This window comes from Leopardus geoffroyi, chromosome A2, assembly GCF_018350155.1.
Source record: "Leopardus geoffroyi isolate Oge1 chromosome A2, O.geoffroyi_Oge1_pat1.0, whole genome shotgun sequence".
Taxonomy (NCBI): domain Eukaryota; kingdom Metazoa; phylum Chordata; class Mammalia; order Carnivora; family Felidae; genus Leopardus; species Leopardus geoffroyi.
The window spans coordinates 25,507,352-25,530,945 of record NC_059331.1 but is presented as its reverse complement, the minus strand read 5'-3'; the positions used below and the strand labels follow the sequence as shown (position 1 = coordinate 25,530,945).

At 37.6% G+C, this 23,594-nt stretch overlaps 1 protein-coding gene across 4 annotated transcripts in view; it reads left to right on the top strand.

The window, feature by feature from the left end:
* DNAH12 (dynein axonemal heavy chain 12) overlaps positions 1–23,594 on the top strand; it is a 220,239-nt gene that overhangs the window by 117,668 nt on the left and 78,977 nt on the right. For all 4 annotated transcript variants that reach the window (XM_045493288.1, XM_045493286.1, XM_045493287.1 and 1 more), the window contains 6 exons: positions 2,015–2,270; positions 4,338–4,637; positions 5,184–5,362; positions 6,805–6,997; positions 14,776–14,937; positions 21,118–21,312. In XM_045493288.1, the coding sequence (XP_045349244.1) occupies positions 2,015–2,270; positions 4,338–4,637; positions 5,184–5,362; positions 6,805–6,997; positions 14,776–14,937; positions 21,118–21,312 (1,285 nt within the window). The remainder of the gene's footprint in view (positions 1–2,014; positions 2,271–4,337; positions 4,638–5,183; positions 5,363–6,804; positions 6,998–14,775; positions 14,938–21,117; positions 21,313–23,594) is intronic.

The following is a 23,594-nucleotide window of genomic DNA, read 5'->3' as shown; positions in this document are numbered from 1 at the left end:
ACTTCCCTAAGGCCCCAGTATGCATGGTTTTTCATTTGTTTGTTTGTTTATTTGTTAATCAAAGGCAAGGGTAGACTAATGTTGAAGCTAAGTCATATTTTTGAAATACATTTTTGTTATTACTACAGACCCTTGGAATCCTGCCTCCAGGAGATAACTCCTATTCCTTCAAGGTGTTTTTTTTCTATACAAATACATTTTTATTTTAAAAAATAGACATGTTATACAATGTTTTATAACTTATTTTCACTTAAAAATTTATCTTGAGCACCTATTCATGTTGTTTATTTCATTCATTTTATTGGCCTTTTATTTTTTCATTTCATTGGCTTTTAATACAATTTAGTTGTGTAGATCCTGCCATAATTTATTTAACAAGCCCCCTACTGATAGTTATTAGGGTTGTTGCCAAAAACCAAGTCATATTTTCATACTTTTTGTTAGGAGTACTATTAGACTAAGGGCTGCCTATATAGATTTCTCCCACATTCCCTGCCCCCTTTTTGTAAGAACTTCAATATTAAAGGACTTAATGGCCTGTTAGAAATAGGCACATTTTCACTCTGGTTCCAACTAAGTTGAGCCATTTATATATTCCTTTCTGATTAAAACTTCTTTGGAGCTTTGCTATTCCCCCATTGTGTCTCTCTTTACATAACAAAAGCATTACAGGTACTATGTAGGCATCTTTATGTGCTCTGAAAATAAGATCTGAGATGCGAAAACAAAATCAGGACTTTGCTGTAAGTAACTGGATGACTATATAATTTATTGTTCGGACTGGGACATTCCTAAGCACAAAAGGGGAGTGTTATTTATTAATAATGACTCCAGGCAAGCACAAACCAGAATTGTCCTAGGCAAAATGGCATATGTGGTCACCCTACCTATAACCAGCTACAAACAAGAATGATCTCTCATCCATGCTTCTGGATTTGGAGTGAGGGAGGAAAAAGTAGAGAGTCAAACTGGGAAGGGAAGGGTAAAATGAAAGGACATTATAGATACCCAGAATTTGGCAACAGAATCAGTGTCACTGGAAGGAGAAATAGGACACTGCTTTAAAAAATATTCTCTTCTGGGGCCTGTGGGTGGCTCAGTTGGTTAAGCATCCGACTTAGCTCAGGTCATGATCTCGCGGTCAGTGAGTTCCAGCCCCGCGTTGGATTCTGTGCTGACAGCTCAAAGCGTGGAGACTCCTTTGGATTCTGTGTCTCTGGCTGTCTCTGCCCCTGCCCCACTTGCACTCTGTCTCTCTCAAAAATACATAAACATTAAAAAACACACACCACACACATTCTCTTCACAGACTGGTGGTTGCCTGAGGCAGGGGTTGGGGGATGGGTGAAATAGGTGAAGGGAGTCATAAGGTACAAATTTCCAGTTATATAATGGGTAAGTCTGAGGGATGTAATGGATAGCATGGTGAATATAGTTAATAATACTGTATTGCATATTTGAAAGTAGCTAGGAGAGTGGATTTTGAAACTTATCACAAGAAAAATTTTGTCATCATGTGTAGTGATGGATGTTAACTTGACTTACTGGGGTAATTGTTTTGCAATATATACAAATATGGAATCATTATGTTGTGCACCTGAGAGGAATATAATGTTATATCAAATAAAAAAATATTTTTAATTATTTCTGTTTTTCTACTCCAAGCATTTTCTAGGGTTCTTCCCTTTATTTATTTAAAACAAATTTTAAATGTTTGTTTATTTTTGAGAGAGAGAGGTGGGGGAGGGGCAGAGAGAGAGGGAGACAGAATCTGAAGCAGGCTCCAGGCTCTGAGCTGTAGGCATGAAGCCCAATGCAGGGCTGAAACCCACGAACCAGGAGATCATGACCTGAGCTAAAGTTGGACACTCAACTGACTGAGCCATCCAGTACCCTTAGGGTTCTTTCTTTTAGAGACGCTAAAATCAGATTACATTTCTAGGCAGATCAACATTTCATTCTATCTTTACTGGGCTTATAACTGATTGCTTTGGAATTTTTATGTGCTTTCAAGGTATGACCTTAAGGATACAAGTAAAATCACATTGGTTGACATAGAGCTGATGGCTGCCATGGGCCCTCCAGGTGGTGGAAGAAATCCAGTCACTCCTCGTTTTATTCGACATTTCAACATCTGCTCTATTAATACTTTCAGTGACGAAACTATGGTCCGAATCTTCTCCTCAATTGTAGCATTCTACCTTAGGACTCATGAGTTTCCTCCAGAGTACTTTTTGATTGGGAACCAACTTGTCAGTGGGACAATGGAGGTGAGCAAATAATGCAATATAAAATGTTTTAGTATTTCATATATTCCTCATTTGGTCCTTTTTTTTTTTTAACATTTTTTTCTTAGTCATTTACTTTGGTCTTCGGTATCTAAGAAACTGTTAAGGAGGCTTGAGAACAGGAAGATCAGAGGCTTTGAAATCAGGGAATCTAACTGGGTTTGAGCCTTGATTGCTATTTCCTAGCTATAAGTGGCCTAGAGAAAGTAATTTGAACTTCTAGAAACTCAGTTTTTTAATCACTAAAATGGAAGATAGCACCTATTTCACAAGGTTGTTATAAGGAAATAATTTAGAATCAGTATCTGCCACACCACAGGGGTTTCCCTAATTGTTAGGTTTCTACCCTGGTGTTTATTAATTTTTTCTTCCCTTCTAATCTGCATGTTTGTCTTTAAAAAGAAATAGAGGAAGTGCCTGGCTGGCTTATTTGGTAGAGCATGCAACTCTTGATCTTGGGGTTGTGAGTTCTAGCCCCACATTGGGCATAGAGCCTAGATAGATAGATAGGTAGGGAGATAAATAGGGGAGATAGATAGGGAGATAAATAGGGGAGATAGATAGGGAGATAGGGAGATGGTGAGGTTGGGGGACTTTAGCTTATGAATGCATCCTTTTTAGTCATACAACATAATTTAGGAGTAGCAGTGAAAAAATATAATAGTAAGGAAACACAAGGGTGGGAACAGAAAACAAGACTGCCTAATGGCTTTGCATAATTCAGGGTGTGTTATCTGCCTCTACTCAGAGGGCATAGCCAGCCTCATCACCAATGGTAAAAGGGAAAATTGTATATAAGGTAAGTGAGTGATAGATCACTGAACTAAGCTTTCTGGAGCGTTGATAAAGTGGGGGTTCACTATGGGATCACTGCAACCAGAAGCACAAAACTCCCTAGAATCATTCCACCAGTTTCCGAGAGCATTGTGTCTTTCTGAGGTTTCTCCCTTACTCTGGTGGAAAATTTGTGCTGTTAAAATAGAGAAACTATGAACAAAGGGATAGTGCATTGAAAGTACTAAACTTATTCTGATACAGAAAAGTTCTTCTATTTATAAAATATGTTATATGTATTTCAGACATCTCCTGGAAAAAGAAGGGAGTTGGTGAGGCAGAAAGGGATTCTTTTTTTTTTTTTGAAGCATTTTAGACCTACCACATTGCAGATGCTGGGAGGGGGGGATAATCATAGAACACAGACAAATAAAAAAATAATTTCATTTGAGGTTTTTTGGGGGGCTATATTATAAAAAGACTTAATTTACTTATAGAAAATATTAAAGTTTATTTGGCGAATTTAGCAAATAGTAAAAACATACATTATTTCCATATTATAGCCAATTGAGATAGAAGGGAGAAGAGGCAGAGAGAAAATAAGAGCAAAGGGAAGGAAGAGGATACATTGATTTGTTTTGAAGTCAACGGTAGCCAAAGGAAATTGTTTCATCCTTGCCACCATTTGGAATGATTCAGAATGAGTTATCTGGTTTCACTCTCTACTAAAGTTTTTGCTAATTATTTAATCACAGGTCATTCAGCCTTAAGTGGAACAACTGTAATAACTGGGAAATAAACGCATGGTCACTTCTTGGGCTTGGATGGAATTTGATAATATTAAGTTCCTTCGACTTCATAATGCCTGCTATAAACCAAAATTAAAAAAAAAAAAAGCTGTGTGCCATGCTAGACTGGGTACTATACAATTTTCTAAACCAATATAATTTTTTTAAGTTTATTTACTTATTTTGAGAGAGATCATGAGAGCATGTGTGTGAGCAGGGGAGGAGCAGAGAGAGAGGGAGAGAGAATTCCAAGCAGGTTCTGTGCTGTCCGGTAGTGTGGAGCCCAATGTGGGGCTCAATCTCACAAAACCGTGAGATTATGACCTGAATTGAAAGCAAGAGTCAGACACTTAACCAGCTCAGCCACCCAGATGCCCCCAAACCAATATAATCTGATAGGATAAATAAAATATTTCATATACTATTTGTTACATGACTTTGCTTATTATAATCATTATATTGTTCCATTGTTGTTTTTCATATGCAGGTATATAAACGATCCATGGAAAATCTTTTGCCCACTCCCACAAAATCCCATTACACTTTCAACTTGCGGGATTTTTCACGTGTCATCCGGGGCTGCTTACTCATTGAAAAAGATGCTGTGGAGAGCAAACACACCATGACCCGCTTGTTTGTGCATGAAGTTCTCCGGGTGTTTTATGACCGCCTCGTTAATAACGAGGATCGATACTGGCTGTTCAATTTAATCAAAGCTGTTATAAAGGACCATTTTAAAGAATCATTTGATGGTGTCTTTTCACATTTGAGGAGAGATAATGCACCCGTGAGTATATTTAGTGATTGTATACATATTAAGTTAAAATAGTACAATAGCGTGAATTGTGACAATCAACCTCTTTAAAAAATACTGTCTCCTCTTAACAATCAAATTCTTTTCACTTCCCTCAATGACAGGTGTTTATTTTGAGAAGATTTGTCTTCAGGGGAAATATATATGTAACATAGAAGTTATTTAAAGAATAAAACCTTACATGATAGGGATTAAATGATATAATAAATGCAAAGTACTTAACATGGTGACCATCCCTTAGTAACTACTTAATAAGTGAGAGTCACTCAGAATGACTTTTCTAGGCTCTTGGGGGAATATCTTATATAACAGAAAAATTTCTGTTCTTTTTGTTTTTTGAGGATATAATATAATTTTAGGAATTAATTTTATAAGTATATTATTTACCTCTCCATTTAAAAGAATTATTTAATTGATAATCATCCTATAACATAGATAAAACAAAATTTTATGTAATATTTCCTTAAATTTATTTTATAAAATGTTGAATTTTGTAACGTGTTGATTTTCATTCTATAGATATCTGAAGGAGACTTGAGAAATCTCATGTTTGGTGATTATATGAATCCTGATCTTGAAGGAGACGACAGACTTTATGTTGAAATTCCAAATATTCATCATTTTAGTGACATTGTGGAACAATGCTTAGATGAGTATAATCAAACTCACAAGACAAGAATGAATCTTGTCATTTTTAGGTACCTACATTTGGTGTTCATGGTGGAAATTGCTATTTGTAAAATTTTTCTGTGAAATATTTAAAATGTATGAAAAGATATAAAGAAAAATGTGGTGGATAATCTTGTACTGGTCATGCAACTTAAGACATAAAAAATTAGAAATTTATTTGAAGTCCCTTATGTAGTCAATCCTGTCTCTCTGCATCCCCATCATACCCTGTAGGAGTAAAAGAAACTCATGTCATGTGCTTTTTACTACACATGTGTGTTCCTGAATATATATGCACAGTCTTATTTAGCATGTTTAATTTTTTTAAAGAGTTGTCTTCTTTTTTTTTTTTTGAGAAACAGAGCCTGAGCAGGGCAGGGGCAGAGAGAGGGAGATAGAATCTGAAGCAGGCTCCAGGCTCTGCTCTGATCTGTCAGTACAGAGCCCAATGTGGGGCTCAAACCTGCAAACTGGGGAATCATGACCTGAGCTGAAGTCAGATGCTTAACTGACCAAGCACCCAGGTGCCCCTGATTTTGCATGTTTAAAACTTTTATAAATAATATACTGTATACATTCTTCAGGTTTTTTCCATATTGTTTGTGAGAGTCACAACAAATGAGTTTTTACTACTAACACAATGTGGTCATTCTTCTGAGATGGACTTTTAGGTGACTTTCTAGTTTTTGCAGTTATAAAAAAAAAGATTTGAATATTCATGTCTCTTTGGGTACATGTGTTAGAATTTCTCTAGGTTATATTCCTAAAAGTGAAATTATTGTATTATGGTGTGTAATACTAAGTACTTTACTAAGTTTTGCTGAAGTATCTTCAAAAATGATTAAGAGTTTCCATTGTTCTTCACCCTTGCCAACACTAGGATTGCCAGACTTGGTAAGTTTTGCTAATCTAAAGGAGAGTGGAATGGTATCTCACTGTGGCTCCAATTTTAATTTCCCTCATTACTAATGAGTCTGGGTCTTCACAGAAATTGTTAATTTTGTAGATAACTGATTTTCTATTTCTCACATATAAATCCTAGTATTAAAAGATTGAAGAGGGGTTCCTGGCTAGTTCAGTTGGTAGAGCGTGTGACTCTTGATCTTGGAGCTGTAGGTTCAAGCCTCACGTTGGGTGTAGGTATTACTTAAAAATAAATCTTAAAAAAGATTGAAGAGATGTTTTAAACAAAAACAGTGATATGCTTTCAGTATAAGTGGTTACAACTGCATTTCATTTCTATAATTTGTACATTACAGTTCCTGAATTTGTACTTTAGTTTTCCTTTGCATCAAATGATTCAATGGTAACATCTTTTGAAAAACCGCACTTTTTGACGATTATCTCTTTAAAATTAGGGTAATAACATGGAATAGCAAAGTTCATCCTTCCAAGAATATAAAATAATAGTTACCTGTAAATATACATTTACATTCATATTTTCAAGTATAATAATATTGATATCTCATAGGTATGTATTGGAACATTTATCACGAATATGTCGAATTCTAAAGCAGTCAGGTGGAAATGCCTTGCTTGTTGGACTTGGAGGCAGTGGTCGTCAATCTTTAACCCGTCTGGCTACATCCATGGCAAAAATGCAGATTTTCCAACCAGAAATTTCTAAAAGCTATGGTATGAATGAGTGGAGAGAGGATTTGAAGGTAAAATTATGAAGAAACCTAGTGTCTAAAATAATTATCAGTGCTGTGAAGAGAGAGCCAACCTGTATAGCTGTGTGCTGACTACGTTGGTGATGATGATAATATTATCCATAGAGCAGTAACTGTGTATGCTGAGCACTGCTCTAAGTGCTTTAAATACGCGATCTCATTCTGTAGGTACAACAATTCAGTGAAGCAGGTATGCTTGCCTCTGTTTTACTGATGAGGAAACTGAAGTTGAGGGAAGGTATCCACAGCAGAGCAGGATTTATCATTTGTCTTTTCCGCTGCAGCTGCTGATTCTATCTTTATTCTAGTTCAGAGAGGTCTCATTTCCGATAAATGTATGTTTTCCAGCAGATTGTTAAACGTGAACCCTGATGGTGATGATGATGTCATTAATGTTGCCCAATTAATGTTGCTTTCCCAGTAACCAATAGAATAGTGGAGTAGATGCCTGGGGCTTCATCCTCACATGCCTCACATCCCTCACAGAAGGGAGATGATGCAAAATGAAAAATAGAAAGATTGATGGACTTTTTTCACTTACACTCACCCTCACATATGAAGTTTCTATAGCCTAAAAGTTAGCCTAGAGAGCTGGATATGGAAGTGGTAGAATCCAAGCTGATATCAAAGAGGTTTACTAGACACAGAGCAAAAAATTACAGTGTTTCTTTTTCTGCTCTCACTTTAGAGGAAAATTTTTGATGCATTTACTACCAAATGAACTAACAGATTGAGAAAGCAGCCTTCTTCAGTAGATAGAACATAGACTTTAAAGTTAGGCAGATTCAGTTTTAATTACTGCTTTGCATGTTTTGTTAGCTATCTTGAGCATGTTACTAAATCTATTTATACTTTAATTTTTCATTTTTAAATATTTATTTTTGAGAGAGAGACAGAAACAGAGCATGAGTGGGAGAGGGGCAGAAAGAGAGGGAGACACAGAATCCAAAGCAGGCGCCAGGTTCTGAGCTGTCAGCACAGAGTCCGACACGGGGCTCGAACCTGTGAACTGGGAGATCACGACCTGAGCCGAAATCGGACAGTTAACTGACTGAGCCACCCAGGCGCCCCACTTCATTCATTTTTAAGAATTTATTTTAGGTTATACAATTTGTTGGCATACAATTGTTAATAGTATTCTACTCAATTAATTAATTTATTTATTTATTTATTATTTTTTTTAATTTTTAATTTTAGAGTGAAAGGAGTGCACACAAGCAGGAAAGAGGGGCAGAGAGGGAGAGAGAGAATCGTAAGCAGGCTCCACACTCAGCGTGGAGCCTGACACAAGGCTTGATCCTATGACACTAAGATCATGACCTTAGCCCAAATCAAGAGTCAGACCCTCAAACAACAGAACCATCCATGCTCCCTCTTATAATCCTTTTTAATTTTTGTAGCATGGGTTGTAATGTCCCCTCTTTCATTTCTAATTTTAGTTATTTGAATCTTCTTTCTTTTTTCTTAATCTTGCTAGATTTTATTAAGTTTGTTGGTTAAAAAAAAACCTCTAAGTTCCACTGATTTTTTTTTCCTACTGATTTTTTTAATCCCCTATTTTGTTTACCTCTAATCTTTATTGCTTCCTTTTTCTTGCTAGCTTTGGATTTGGTTTATTCAATTTTTGAGGTTCTATGAGATGTAAAATTAGACTGTTGACTTGAGATCTTTCTTCTGTTTTGATGTGTTTGCAGCTATAAACTTCCCTCTTAGCACTGCTTTTGCTGCTTTCCTAAGTTTTAGTATGTTGACTTTTCATTTTCATTTGTTTCAAGAAATTTTCTAATTTCCCTTGTGATTTCTTCTTTGATCTATTGTTTAATAGTGTGTTGTTTAATTGCCATGAATTTGCAGATTTTCCAGTTTTCCTTCTGTTGATTCATAGTTTCGTTCCATTGTGATTAGAACAGGTGCTTGATTTGGTATCAGTTTTCTTAAATTTGTTAAGACTTGTTTGTGGCATAATATGTGATCTGTCCTGGAGAATGTCCTATGTGCATTAGAGAAGAAGGTATATTCTGCTCTTGTTGGGTAGAGTGTTCTATATATGTCTGTCAGGTCCAGTTTGTTTATAGTATTGTTCAAATACTCCTTTTCCTTATTGACATTTTGTCTGGTTCTTCTAGCCCTTATTAAAAGTGAACGTTGAAGTTTCCTCCTATTGTGTTGCTATTTCTCCCTTCAATTCTGTCATTGTTTCATATATTTAGGGGAAGAAAAATTAAGTTTATTTATTTATTTTGAGAGAGAGAGAGCACGAGCAGGGGAGGGGCAAAGAAAGAAAATCCCAAGCAGGCTCTGCACTGACATCGTGGAGCTTGACAAGGGGCTTGAACCCAAGAACCGTGAGATCATGACCTGAACTGAAACCAAGAGTCAGATGCTTAACCAGCTGAGCCATCCAGGCACCCCTGCTTCATATACTTAGTAGCTCTGCTGTTTTGTGCATAAATATTTATAATTGTTACATCTTCCTGATGAATTGACCCTTTGATCATTATGTAATGTTTCCTGTCCCTTATAAGAGCTTTTTACTATTTTGTCTGGTATTAGTATAGCTGCCCTGCTCTCCTCTGGTTACCATTTTCATGGAACATCTTTTCCATTATTTCACTTTCAACCAATGGTGTGCCCTTCGGTCTAAAGTGAGTCTCTTCTAGGCAGCATATCATTGGGTCCTGTTTTTAAAATCCATTCTGCAAAACTATATATTCTGATTGAGGAATTTAACCCATTTGCATTTGAAGTTGTTGCTAATAGGGAAGGATTTACTGTTGGTGTTTTGTTTGTATTTGGCTTTTTTTTTTTTTCTCAAGTTAATTAACATACAGTGTAGTCTTGGCTTCAGGAGGAGAATACAGGGATTCATCACTTACATATAATACCCAGTGCTCATCCCACCAAGTGCCCTCCTCAATGCCCATCACCCATTTTCCCTACCCCCGTCAAACCTCAGTTTGTTCTCTGTTTTTAAGAATCTCTTATGGTTTGCCTCCCTCTCTGTTTCAGTCTTATTTTTCCTTCCCTTCCCCTATGTGTATTTGGCATTTCTGAATGTTTGTACCTTTTTCGTCCCTCCTTTGCTCTCTTACTGCCTCCCTTTGTGTTTTGTTGATTGTTGGTAGTGACATGCTTTGACTCCCTTCTCATTTATAGAATATACACAAAACTAGATTTTGGGGGAGGGGGGAGGGAGTTACTATTGTGATTACATAAGATATCCTAAAGTAGTAATCTATTTTAAACTTGTAACAACTGCAATCACATACAAAAACTACTCCTTTACAAAACGGACACACAAAACCTACTCCTTTACATCTGCCCCCCCTTTATGTTTTTGATGTCACAAATTATGTCTTTATAGACTGTGTACTCATTAACATAAAGGTTTATAAAGGTTTTTGTGCTTTTGTCTTCTAGATTCTATACAGGAATTATTTTTTTTTTAATTTTTTTAATGTTTTTATTTATTTTTGACACAGAGAGAAAGAGCACGAGTAGGGGAGGGGCAGAGAGAGAGGGAGACACAGAATTTGAAGCAGGCTCCGGGCTCTCAGCTGTCAGCACAGAGCCTGATGCAGGGCTTGAACTCACGGACTGCGAGATCATGACCGGAGCCGAAGTTGGACGCTCAACCGACTGAGCCACCCAAGCGCCCCTCTATACAGGAATTAAAAGTGAATTTATACACTAAAATCACAATAATACAGAGTTCTATATTTGTCCATATGTTTGCTGGAGAACTTCATATTTTCATATGGCTTTGTGTTGCTGTCTAGCATCCTTTCTTTCTGTTTATTAATGTTTATTTATTTATTTATTTATTTATTTTTAATTTTTTTTCAACATTTATTTATTTTTGGGACAGAGAGAGACAGAGCATGAACGGGGGAGGGGCAGAGAGAGAGGGAGACACAGAATCGGAAACAGGCTCCAGGCTCTGAGCCATCAGCCCAGAGCCCGACGCGGGGCTCGAACTCACGGACCGCGAGATCGTGACCTGGCCGAAGTCGGACGCTCAACAGACTGCGCCACCCAGGCGCCCCTTAATGTTTATTTATTTTGAGAGAGAGAGAGAGAGAGCGTGTGCGTGCACATGGGTGTGCTCAAACAGGAGAGGCACAGAGAGTGAGGAAGAGAGAGTCCCAAGCAGGCTCCATGCTCAGTATGGAGCCCGACATAGGGCTCGATCCCACAACCATGAGATCATGACCTGAGCCAAAATCAAGAGTCAGTTGCCAGACTGAGCCACCCAGGCGTCCTTAGCATCCTTTCATTTCAACTTGAAGGACTCCCTTTAGTATGTCTTTATTTTTAAAAATTTTTTGAAGGTTTTAATTTAAAAATTAAAAAAAATTTTTTTATTTTAGAGAGAGTGTGTATGAGCAGGGCAGAGGGGCAGAGGGAGAGAGAATCTTAAGCAGGCTCCACACTCAGCATGGAGCCTGATGCAGGGCTCAATCCCATGACCCTGAGATCATGACCTGAGCCAAAACCAAGAGTAAGACACTCAACTGACTGAACCACTCAGGCACCCCTCCCTTTAGCATTTCTTGAAGGGCACATCTAGTGTTAATGAATTTCCTCAGCTTTTATCTGAGAAGATCTTAATTTCTTTATAGTTTTGAAGGACAGTTTTTCCAGATACAGTATTCTTGGTGGACAGATTTTTCTTTTCTTTCAGCACTTTGAATATATTATCCTACTCCCCACTTGCCGAGGTTTCTGCTAACAAATATGCTGATAATATCATGGAAGCTCCCTTGTGTGTGATGCATTGTTTTTCTCTTGCTGTTTTCAAGGTTCCCTTTTTATTTGTGACTTTCAACAGTTCAATTATAATGTGTGTTGTTGTGTGAGTCTATTTGGGTTTATTTTAGTTGGAGTTTGTTGAACTGCTTGATTTTTTTAAAATTTTTTAAATATTTATTTGGTAGAGAGAGAGAGAGAGCAGGAGAGGGGCAGAGAGAGAGAGGGAGACACAGAATCAGAAGCAGGCTCCAGGCTCTGAGCTGTCAGCACAGAGTCCAAAGCGGGGCTCAAACTCATGAACTGCCAGATCACAACCTGAGCCAAAGTTGGCTGCTAAACTGACTGAGCCACCCGGGGGTCCCTGAGCTTCTTGAATTTCTATTTCTACCTCATTTGTTCACCTCTATCCTCAGATTTGAGAATTTCTTTGAATAAGTTATCTGCCTTTTCCCCCCGTCTTTTCTTTTTCATGCTCCCATAATGTGTATCCCATTATGTATGTATACCATCTCACTTAGTGGTATCCCATAAGACTCTTTCTAAGTTATTTTTTAATAGTTTATATTTGTTTTGACATTCCCATTTTGTCCATGCACCATTTTCCTGACTTCCTTTAGTTGTCTATCTGTATTCTCTGTTAGCTTATTGAGCATCTTTAGAAGTTATTTTGAGTTTCTTGTTATGTAGTTCTTAGATCTGTTTTGTTGTTGTTGTTGTTATTTTAGGGTTTATTTTGTTTTTGTTTCTGATTGGGCCATGTTTCCCTGTTTCCTTGTATGTCTTGTGATCTGTTGAGTTTTGAGCACTCGATAAACTGCCACCTTTCCCAGTCTTTATAGACTGGCTTCATGCAGGGTGGAATCTTCACCAATCACCATGTTAGAAAATCTGGGACTTCTCAGAACTTTTTTTTTTGGGGGGGTACATCTTTTTTATGGGTTGTGCATGCACTTTTGTGTACTCTAATATATACAGGTGCCTTGGGCTATCTTAATTTCCTGTTTCTTCTCATGATCTGTTGGTATTGGTTTTTGTTGTATTCCACTGCCCCTAATCTCTTGCTCCCCCTGGCACCTTCCTGTGGAACTTTAGAGTCTCTGCTGCTCCATTTTGCAAGGGCACTTGCCTCTGTTTTCAGTGGCCTCCAACCTCATATCAAAACTAAGCCCTGTTTCCATAAGTGCCCTAAGACAGGTGAGACAGAAATCAGTGCCTCAGGTGGCCCCTAGACAAGCCAGAATGCTCAAAGTAATTCAACTCTATTCCTTCTGCCTTGAAGAAAAAGCTCTTTAAAAACAAATCTGATATGAATAGATATAATACTTATTTAAAAGCTACCTTTACTAGTTTTGTTGATAGAAAAGTATTTTAGGAACACACCAACTTCCATATTGGAGGATGACTTTTGGGATGGGATGGGAAAGGCATAATTTTGTATATATTAACATTCAGCATTTATTTAAGTGATATGATTTATTTAAAAGATATAATCTAGAAATAGAAGTTTATTTTAAAAATCATTTGCTGGGGGTGCCTGGGTGGCTCACTCAGTTAAGCGGCCGACTTCAGCTCAGGTCATGATCTCACAGTTTGTGGGTTTAAGCCCTGCATCGGGCTCTGTGCTGGTAGCTCAAAGCCTGGAGCCTGTGTCAGATTATGTGTCTCCCTCTCTCTGCTCCTCCCCCTCTCACATTTTATGTTTGTCTCTCAAAAATAAAATAAATAAACATTAAAAAATGTAAAAATCATTTGGGTACCTGGGTGGCTCAGTTGGTTGAGCATCTGACTTTGGCTCAGGTCATGATCTCGCGGTTTGTGAGTTCAAGCCCTATGTCAGGCTCTGTGCTGACAGCTCAGAGCCTGGAGCCTGCTTCAGATTCTGTGTCTGTCTCTCTCTGTTCCTCGCCCACTCACACTCTGTCTCTCTCCCTCTCAAAAATAAATAAAGATTAAAAATAAATAAATAAATAAAAATTTGCAGAGAAGTAGTGCTGTTTTCACCTGAAATATATCTAGTGGAATACTGGCAAATGTTTAACAACCAACTCTCCAGGGGGTTCAGGAGAACCTCTGGCATTTGACAATTTCTGTGGTGTAAAAACTCCCACTATGGATGATTGAAACTCATGCATGGATGATGTCACTGAAAACAGAGCTGGGAAGAGTTCTGTGTTTGAGCACCATTATATGGTATTTTACTGTATAGACAACAATAAATTTAAATAATTTCCATAAGATAAATAGTAGTAAATATAAGAAGTGATAAGATTTATGTTTTGTTACCTTTGTTATTATAATTATAAGCTTATATAATTTAATTTTTAATGCTGTGTCTAAAAATCTTCTCACAATTCTGAAATTTTAACGATTAGTTCTAGCATCCTAAACAAGTCTGCTCCACTATGCCACTGAGTCCATATCTTTATATTAATTGGGAATCTTTGGTTACAATTGACAACACAACACAAAACAAAAATCCAACTTAAGCAAAATATGGAGTAATTGGCTTACATGACAGAAGGGTCCAGAGGTAGATAGGGCATTGATATGGCTGAATTTAGGAGCTCAAATTAAGCACTCAGTAATTACCCTATCTCCTGGCACTGCTCTCCTCTATTTGGTTCCTTCTCCAACAGACTCATTCCATGAGACAACACTGTTGGCCCCTAGCAGTTTTAGATTACTGGTCTTTATATCTTCCCTCTCAGAATGACAGAGATTCTTTCTGTTTTCAAATCCATCTTAGTCCCTGAAGTAAGAATCTGATTGGGCTGTCTTAAAATCATGCCCTCCTCTGAATCAACAGCTATGTCTAAAGGCTCAGGAAACTCTGACTAGTTGGGGTTTCCTACTCAGGGGATGGGAAAATTGGAGACCCTGAAAAATAGCCCCATCAGAAGTGGAAAGAGGTACCACTCTAAAATTGAGATATCATTCTCAAAAGAAGGGAAAGGAAGGGAAAGCAAAAACAACAGATGTGTACCACATTCTGCTTACAAGTGTATTTTTATTTTAAGGTTCTATTAAGGGACGTGGGCATGAAGGGCCAGAAGACAGTCTTTCTAATCACGGACACTCAGATTAAAGAGGAAGCTTTTCTAGAGGATATTGACAGTGTGCTCAATACTGGAGAAGTACCTAACATTTTTGCTGCAGATGAAAAACAGGAAGTGATGGAGGTAAATGCCTTTTAGGGAGTGCCACTCCCAGCACAGAAATGTTCTTGTCTAGCAACTTTTTCTCTGCTCTTCAGGATAAGTACAGCTTGTGAATAAGATTTTTGTAATTAAAAAATTTAAAGTATACTATTTTAATATATCTTTTTTTTTTTGGTAAACTTCAAATGGCTTCTACCATAGTTGTGAGATGGAATTTTTATAATTCATTTTTTCCTAATGATGGCAATTTCATCTCTTTTATTTAGTATGTCTTATGAGTGATTAGACATTTTAAATCACATCTTAGGGTTGCAAAGATAAGAAAAAATAGAACTTTGAAACACTGCTTGAATAGCTGTTATGGTTTACCACTGGTTAACAAATTTTTTAAAAGGCTTAGTAAAACTACTTGTCTCAAAAATTCTGACGTGTGAAAGTCGTGCTTTGTGATTTAATTGACAAAAAAAGATAGTTGTGAAATGCCAACACGTTTGATGTCCTCTCCTTCTACCCCCATTTCTAATATCTTCCCACACAAGATCTCTACTAGTGCTTTTTCTTTCTTGTTGCTATAACTACTTTTACCCATAGAATATATCACTCATAGCTGGATGCTTCATTTCAGTTTCCAGAGATAACATCTGTAGTAAAATGGATTCACCCTAGTAGTTGAAGCACCTGCATTTCTCTTGTATGGGATGGAACTAATATATATACATGATAGTTCCTCCTACATAGGGTTGTTGTGAGGTCTGAAGGTCAAATGAAATGAAGCATTTATGGAGCATTAGGAACTTAGAAAACCCTCAGTAAATGGTATCTTACCAGTCTGTGGCCTGGGGTGGGGAAGGAGAAAAGGAGTAAAGAAAAGATCCTAAGTTCTCTCTTTCATCTGGGTAATGTCAAGGATGTGGCCAAGACTGATGAAAAAATAGTGACTTTCCTGATTCATAGGAAAAATTCATCCCTTTACTCTCATCCAAGAAATAGCCACCCCTGGGGAGTGAGTATTCCTAAGCTTTGCTAAACTTTCCTGTTCACTTTAGCTATTTATTTTTTCATCTTGTCATGTTGCTACAAAACTTTTCCATTGCTTCAGTATTTTGTTTGAAAAGATAAATAAAATTGATAAACCTTTAATTTTTTTGAAAAGATAAACAAAAATGAGAAACCTTTATTTTTTCAAGATTGGTTTAATATTTTTTGAAATTTAAATCCAAATTATTTAACATATAGTGTGATAATAATTTCAGGAATAGATTTTAGTGATTCATCACTTACATATAACACCCAGTGCTAATCCCAACAAGTGTCCTCCTTAATGCCCTTACTCCTTTAGCCCTTTCCCCCACCCAGCACCCACCAGCAACCCTCAGTTTGTTCTCTGTATTTGAGTCTCTTAGGATTTGTCTCCCTCTCTGTTTTTATATTATTTTTGCTTCCTTTCCCTTATGTTCATCTGTTTTGTATCTTAAATTCCACATATGAGTGAAGTCATATGATATTTGTCTTTCTCTGGCTAATTTCACTTAGCATAATACACTCTAGTTCCATCTACATTGTTACAAATGGCAAGATTTCATTCTTTTTGATTGCTGAGTAATATTCCAGTGTGTGTGTGTGTGTGTGTGTGTGTGTGTGTGTGTGTGTGTACCACATCTTCTTTATCCATTCATAAGTCGATGGACATTTGGGCTCTTTCCATACTTGGGCTATTGTTGATAGTGCTGCTATAAACATTGGGGTGCATGTGCCCCTTTGAAACAGCATATCTGTATCCCTTGGATAAGTACCTAGTAATGCAATTTCTGGGTCATACAGTAGTTCTATTTTTAATTTTTTGAGGAACCTCCATATTGTTTTCCAGAGTGGCTGCACCAGTTTGCATTCCCTGACCAGCAGTGCAAAAGGGTTCCTCCTTCTCCGCATCCTTGCCAACATCTGTTGTTGCCTGAGTTTGTTAATTGTAGCCATTATGACAGGTGTGAGGTGGTATCTCATTGTGGTTTTGATTTGTATTTCCCTGATGATGAGTGATCTTGAGCATCTTTTCTTGTGTCTATTAGCCATCTGGATGTCTTCTTTGGAAAAATGTCTATTCATGTCTTTTGCTCATTTCTTCACTGGATTATTTGCTTTTGGGGTGGTAAGTTTGAGAGGTTCTTTATAGATTTTGGATATTAACCCTTTATCTGATATTGTTATTTGCAAATATCTTCTCCCATTCTGTCGGTTGCCTTTTAGTTTTGATAATTATTTCCTTCACTGTGCAGAAGCTTTGTATCTTGATGGGGTCCCAATAGTTCATTTTTGCTTTTGTTTCCCTTGCCTCTGGAGACGGGTTGAGTAAGAAGTTGCTGCAGCCGAGATCAAAGAGGTTTTTGCCTGCTTTCTCCTCGAGGATTTTGATGGCTTCCTGTCTTACTTTTAGGTCTTTCATCCATTTTGAGTTTATTTTTGTGTATGGTGTAAGAAAGTGGTCCAGGTTCATTCTTCTGCATGTCGCTGTCCAGTTTTCCCAGCACTGTTTACTGGAGAGGCTATCTTTTTTCCATTGGATATTCTTCCCTGCGTTGTCAAAGATTAGTTGCCCATACCTTTGTGGGTCCGTTTCTGGGTTCTCTTTTCTGTTCCATTGATGAGTGTCTGTTCTTGTGGCAAAACCATACTGTCTTGATGATTACAGCTTTGTAATACAGCTTGAAGTCCAGAATTGTGATGCCTCCTGCTTTGGTTTTCTTTTTCAGGATTACTTTGGGTATTTGGGGTCTTTTCAGGTTCCATACAAATTTTAGGATTGTTTGTTCTAGCTCTGTGAAGAATGCTGGTGTTATTTTAATAAGAATTGCTGCTTCAGTATTTTTTTGTGGTATGATCCAGCAGTGACCTTAAGAACTTCTTTCCTTCACATTCCAAGTCTAGGAACATCATATCAATTCATCCACAAAGAAGTAGCCATAGTTAGAATTCAAGAGTACTGAAATACATCCCTGTTTCTCTTTGCTTTATGCTGACCTTTTAAAATAGAAAAGGTAAGGGGCACCTGGGTGGTTCAGTCAGTTAAGTGTCTGACTCTTGGTTTTGGCTCAGTTCATGACCTCATGGTTCATGAGTTTCAGCCCCATGTTGGGGTCTGTACTGACAGTGTGGAGCCTGCTTGGGACTCTCTCTCTCCCTCTCTCTCTGCCCCTCTCCCACTCACTTGAGCGCATGTGTGCATGCACATGAACACACACACACAAACACACACACTCTCTCAAAATAAATAAACTTATTAGAAAAATAAAGTTGAAATGGTAATATGAAAGAAGTTCTATAATTTCTTTCTATACTCTGTACTATCCTGTACATCCCCCTTTGAAGACTATGTCTTAGGCTCTGCTTACTTTATCCCTCTGACAAAGATTTTAGTTTAAACCTCACTTCTGATAACTGGCCTGTATGGCTTGGACTTGACCCTGCTTAGAGAATACCTTTTATAGTACTCAGCACATGTCTCTGACTTCAGCAATAGAGTTCCAGCCTCAGACCTCCTTTTCAGACTATTTTTTCCACTGTTCTATTTGCCTTCCTTGCAGAATTAAATTATTTCAGTGTCTTCCTGAATAAAACAGTGACTTCTTAAAAAAAATTTTTTTAAGTTTGTTTATTTTGAGAGAGAGAGCAAGCACAAGCAGGGGAGGGTCAGAGAGAAGGAGAGACAGGATCCCAAATAGGCTCCGTGCCATTAGCACAGAGCCCAGTGTGGGGTTTGAACGCATGAACAGTGAGATTATGACCTGAGCTGAGATCAAGATTCAGACTCTTAATGGACTCTGTCGCCCAGGTGCCCCAAAACAGGGGCTTCTTATTCACTACATTTAGTGATATTTTCTCATTTCCTTTTTACAATTCTCATTCATATTTGATGTAATTCATTATTCTCTTAAGTTTTTATTTTTATATACTTAGAGAGAGAGAGCACACGTAGGGGTTGGGCAGAGAGAGAAGGAGAGAGAAACTCCCAAGCAGTCTCCATGTTCTGATAGAGCCTGACACAGGGCTTGATCTCACAAACCGTGAGATCTATTCTTTAGCTTACACTAAGGTTCACTCTTTGTGTTGTACATTCTATGGGTTTTGATAAATGAATATTGATGTGTATTCACCATTAAGTGTCATACAGAATAGGTTCCCTGACATAAAAATGCAATGAGTTCCACCTATTTATGTCTCTCTTCCTCCCCTGAACCCCTACCAACCTCTGCTCTTTTTTATGGTCTCCATAATTTTAGCTTTTGCAGAATGTTACGTAGTTGGAATCATACAGTATGTAGCTTTTTTAGATTGGCTTCTTTCAGTTAACAGTCTGCATTTAAGGTTCTTCCATATCTTTTTATGGCTTGATAGCTCATTTATTTTTTATCACTGAATGGTATTCCATTGATTGAAAGTATCACAGTTTATTTATCCGTTTACCTATCGGAGGACATCTTGGTTGCTTTGGGCAATTTATCCGTTTACCTATTGGAGGACATCTTTGGGCAATTATGAATGAAGCTGCTATAAACCTTTGTGTGCAGGTTTTTGTGTGAACATAAGTTTCAATTCTACTTTCCCTTGACTGTTGTGAAATTTTACTCCATTTATCTAATTTTTTCAGTAGCTGCTCATTTTCTTACACCCCTGAATCAGTCCTGTTCACAAAATATATGTGTGTGGGGCGGGGGTGGGGGGTGGGGGGGGGACTATTCTCCTACAGACAGCTTACCTACCTAGAAGCATTAACCATTATTTCTATGTAAATAACCCCCATACTTAAATTACCATGCTAGCTCTTTTCGCAAACTTTTGTTCTGCAGTTACAACCATATATTACCTTTCTCCATTTGCATCTCGAGTATTAACTCAGACTTAATGCAGGTAGACCACCTGAACATAATTTCGTAGACTAACACTGATCATAATAATCATAATTTGAGAATTACTCTCATAATGTATATACAGAGTCAATTTATAATTTTCCATGAAGATAGATATCCCATAAAGCAGAACATATCTACAATAGAGAATTCTTTGAGAAATCAATTCCTTGCAGTAGCAACAGAACTTATATGATCATTGTGACCATTCCTTATATCTGCTATCAAAACATTTTTTTTAATCTATTTATAAGATAATTTATTGACTATGAAATTTTTTTGTGCTCTGAACAAGGAGAAAGGCAGGATATGAAGTAAAAGCTAACAGTCACTTAACTATGCAGCAAGAACTATTGCATGTGTTCATGTGTAATAACTCAATTGATCCTTCAGCAACCCTCTGATATAGGTACTCTTTTGCCCATTTTACAGATGAGGAAATTAGGTTACAGAGAGGTTAAATAACCTGCCCGAAGGGCACTTAGGTAATAAACTGCAGGCTGTGACCTGAATTCAAGAAGTTTGGTTTTGGAACCATGATGTCCAACGTCGTGTAGAGATAAAGAAATTTAAAAGTCCCCCATAATCTCATTATCAGACAACCCTATTAACATTTTTTAAATATAACAATGTTGTAAGAATAAAGTTAGAGTTCAAATATAGCATAAAAATGTCCAGAATGAAAAAAAAGAATGATACAAACCAAAAAAAAGTCCAAAACAAAAAGTGAAAGCTTTCTTCTCATACTCCCCCTTAAGTCCATCTCACCAAAAGTAACTATTGTTAATAGTTTCTGTGATTACTTTCATAAACGGGTGTGTATATACTCACACATGCACCTATGTATTCTTTTAACAAAGATCATATTACACACTGTTGCATAACTTATTTCTTTTCACTTATTTTATCTTGCTGATCTTGCCATAGCACATTCATCAATGCACTTCATTTAACAGTTGTATAAATTTACAACCTATGAATGCTTTATAATGTTTTTAACTAGACACTTCGGTTGTTTAGGTTTTTCCTCTTAAAAGCAATGTTGAATTATAGTCCTATACATATATCATGGTGAACTTTTTGTGAGTACCTTTATAAGTTAAATTCTTGACAGATATTTATTTTCAAATTATAGAATTATGGAGTTGGAAGAAGTACAAACTATATCAAAGTCACTTTATTGATATAAAAAATTTAAAGATATTTACAAGGGGAATAATAAAAATTCTTAACATTCTGGTAGTTATTAATCTCATTATCAGATTGTCTGGTTTTGTTTACAAGGTTTTTATTTCCCTAGGGTGTTCGTCCTGTAGCTCAGGCTGGCAGTAAACACTATGAACTCAGTCCCTTGGCCCTGTTTGCATTCTTTGTGAATCGCTGCAAAGATAATCTTCATGTTGTAGTGGCCTTTAGCCCCATTGGAGATGCTTTTCGGAATCGCTTGAGACAGTTCCCATCCCTCATCAATTGCTGTACCATTGACTGGTTTCAGGTTTGTAATTTGGGGGCAGAGGGGTGGGGGGAATGGGCAACTAAATCTTTTAGAATTTTTCTGAAATCTTACTCAAGCTCTATTGATACACATTCAGCACATGTTTGTTTCTTGATTGCTTGCTCTAATGACAGGCATAGTGCTCGGTGCCAGGGACTGATAAGTCTACATGATCCCCACAAGGAGCTCACATTCTAGACTGGAAGATAGAAAAGGCAGTTGGTAAAGGAGTCATCACAATCATATAAAAGAGCTATAACCTTGGTGTGGAAAAGATGTACTTATTAAGACAGTGAATCTCTAAACTATGAAAATGAAATACATAGAGGAGGAGTGTATTAGTAACCAAGAGAATGTATTACACACACACACACACACACACACACACACACACACACACACACATACATGCACACACATGTATATATGTCTAAAAAGATATATAGGTAGATCTGTATCTGTTGATATTGATATCTATATCTATCTATACATGTATTTATTATAAGTAACTGGCTCACATGATTATGGAGGCTGACAAGTTCAAACATCTGCAGCCAGCAAGCTGGAGACCCAAGGGAACTAATGGTGTAAGTTCCAGTCTGAAGGCCAGCAGGCTTGAGACCCAGGAAGAGCCAATGTTTCCATTGGAGTCCAAAGGCAGGAAAAAGCTGAAGGCAGTCAGGCAGAAGGAGTTCCCCTTATTCTGGGGGGTGTAGGAATGTTCAGTGTTTTTATTCTCTTCAGGCCTTCAATTGATTAGATGAGACCCATTCACATGAGGGAGGGTAGTCTGCTTTACTTAGTCTATTAATTTGAATATTAAACTCCTCCTAAAGCACACTTCATAGAAATATCCAGTGTAATGTTTGACCAGATATCTGGGCACCTGGTGGCCCATAGTAAAATTGACACTTAAAACTAACCATCACAAGGGTATAGTAAGTGCAAAGGGAGAACAGTGAGGCGGGCATGTCTCATTTGGGCAAACGCATATAGTTTGGTACAGGTGACTGGCACTGAGGATAGCAGGAGTTAAGCTGGAGCTTTGAGTTGGTGCCAAGTCATATGGAATTTGTGAATGTGCCTAGGAATTTGGTTTTGCACCAAAGACATTGTGGGGGCATTAACATATATTTAGCTAACATATTTAGAGGAAAAAATCCAAATATTTGGAGGCTATATGGGATGGTTTGGAATAGGGCAAAACAAGAGACAGGAAGACCAACTGAGTGGACATTTCAGTCAAGCCAGCAGCAAATGATGAAGGCTGCCACTTCACTTAACCTTAAGGCAGGTTGTCACTGCCTGTGTAAGACCATAAAGTACTTATGCTCTTGAGAATAGTAGCTCATGCACTGGATGTTGTATGGAAACCAGCTTGACAATAAATTATGTTAAAAAAAAATAGTAGCTCATGGTATCTTCTATTTAATTGTTTTATGTCCAAAAGAATGTGGACTATAGATTGACCCTGGATAATTTATTTTATTTATTTAATTAATTAATTTTTAATGTTTATATTTATTTTTGAGACAGAGCATGAGCAGAGGAGGGACAGAAAGAGAGGGAGACACAGCATGTGAAGCAGGCTCCAGGCTCTGAGCTGTCAGCACAGAGCCCGACGTGGGGCTTGAACTCATCAACTGCAAGATTATGACCTGAGCTGAAGTTGGACACTCAACCAACTGAGCCACCAGGTATCCTGGACAATTTCTTTTAAAAATAAATTTCTTTGGGGGCGCCTGAGTTGCTCAGTTGGTTAAGCGTCCAACTTTGGCTCAGGTCATGATCTCACAGTTCATGAGTTCAAGCCCCGCGTTGGGCTCTGTGCTGACAGTTCAGAGCCTGGAGCCTGCTTCAGATGCTGTGTCTCCCTCTCTCTCTGCCCCTCCCCACTCATGCTCTGTCTCTCTGTCTTAAAAATAAATAAAACATTAAAAAAATTAAAAAAAATAAGTTTCTTTGGGCATGTGGGTGGTTCATTCGGTTGAGTGTCCAACTTCGGCTCAGGTCACGATCTCAGGGTCTGTGGGTTCCAGCCCTGTGTTGGGCTCTGTGCTGACAGCTCAGAGCCTGGAGCCTGACTCAGATTGTGTCTCCTTCTCTCTGCCCCTCCCCCACTCGTGCTCTGTCTCTGTCTCTGTCTCTCTCTCTCAAAAATAAATAAACATTAAAATAAATTAAAAATAAATTTCTGGTGCTAATTTGTTTTATTCTCTTTTACCTATTTATCAGTTGCAAAACTAGTTCTGCCTTGTTTTTTAAAATATTTTTTAATGTTT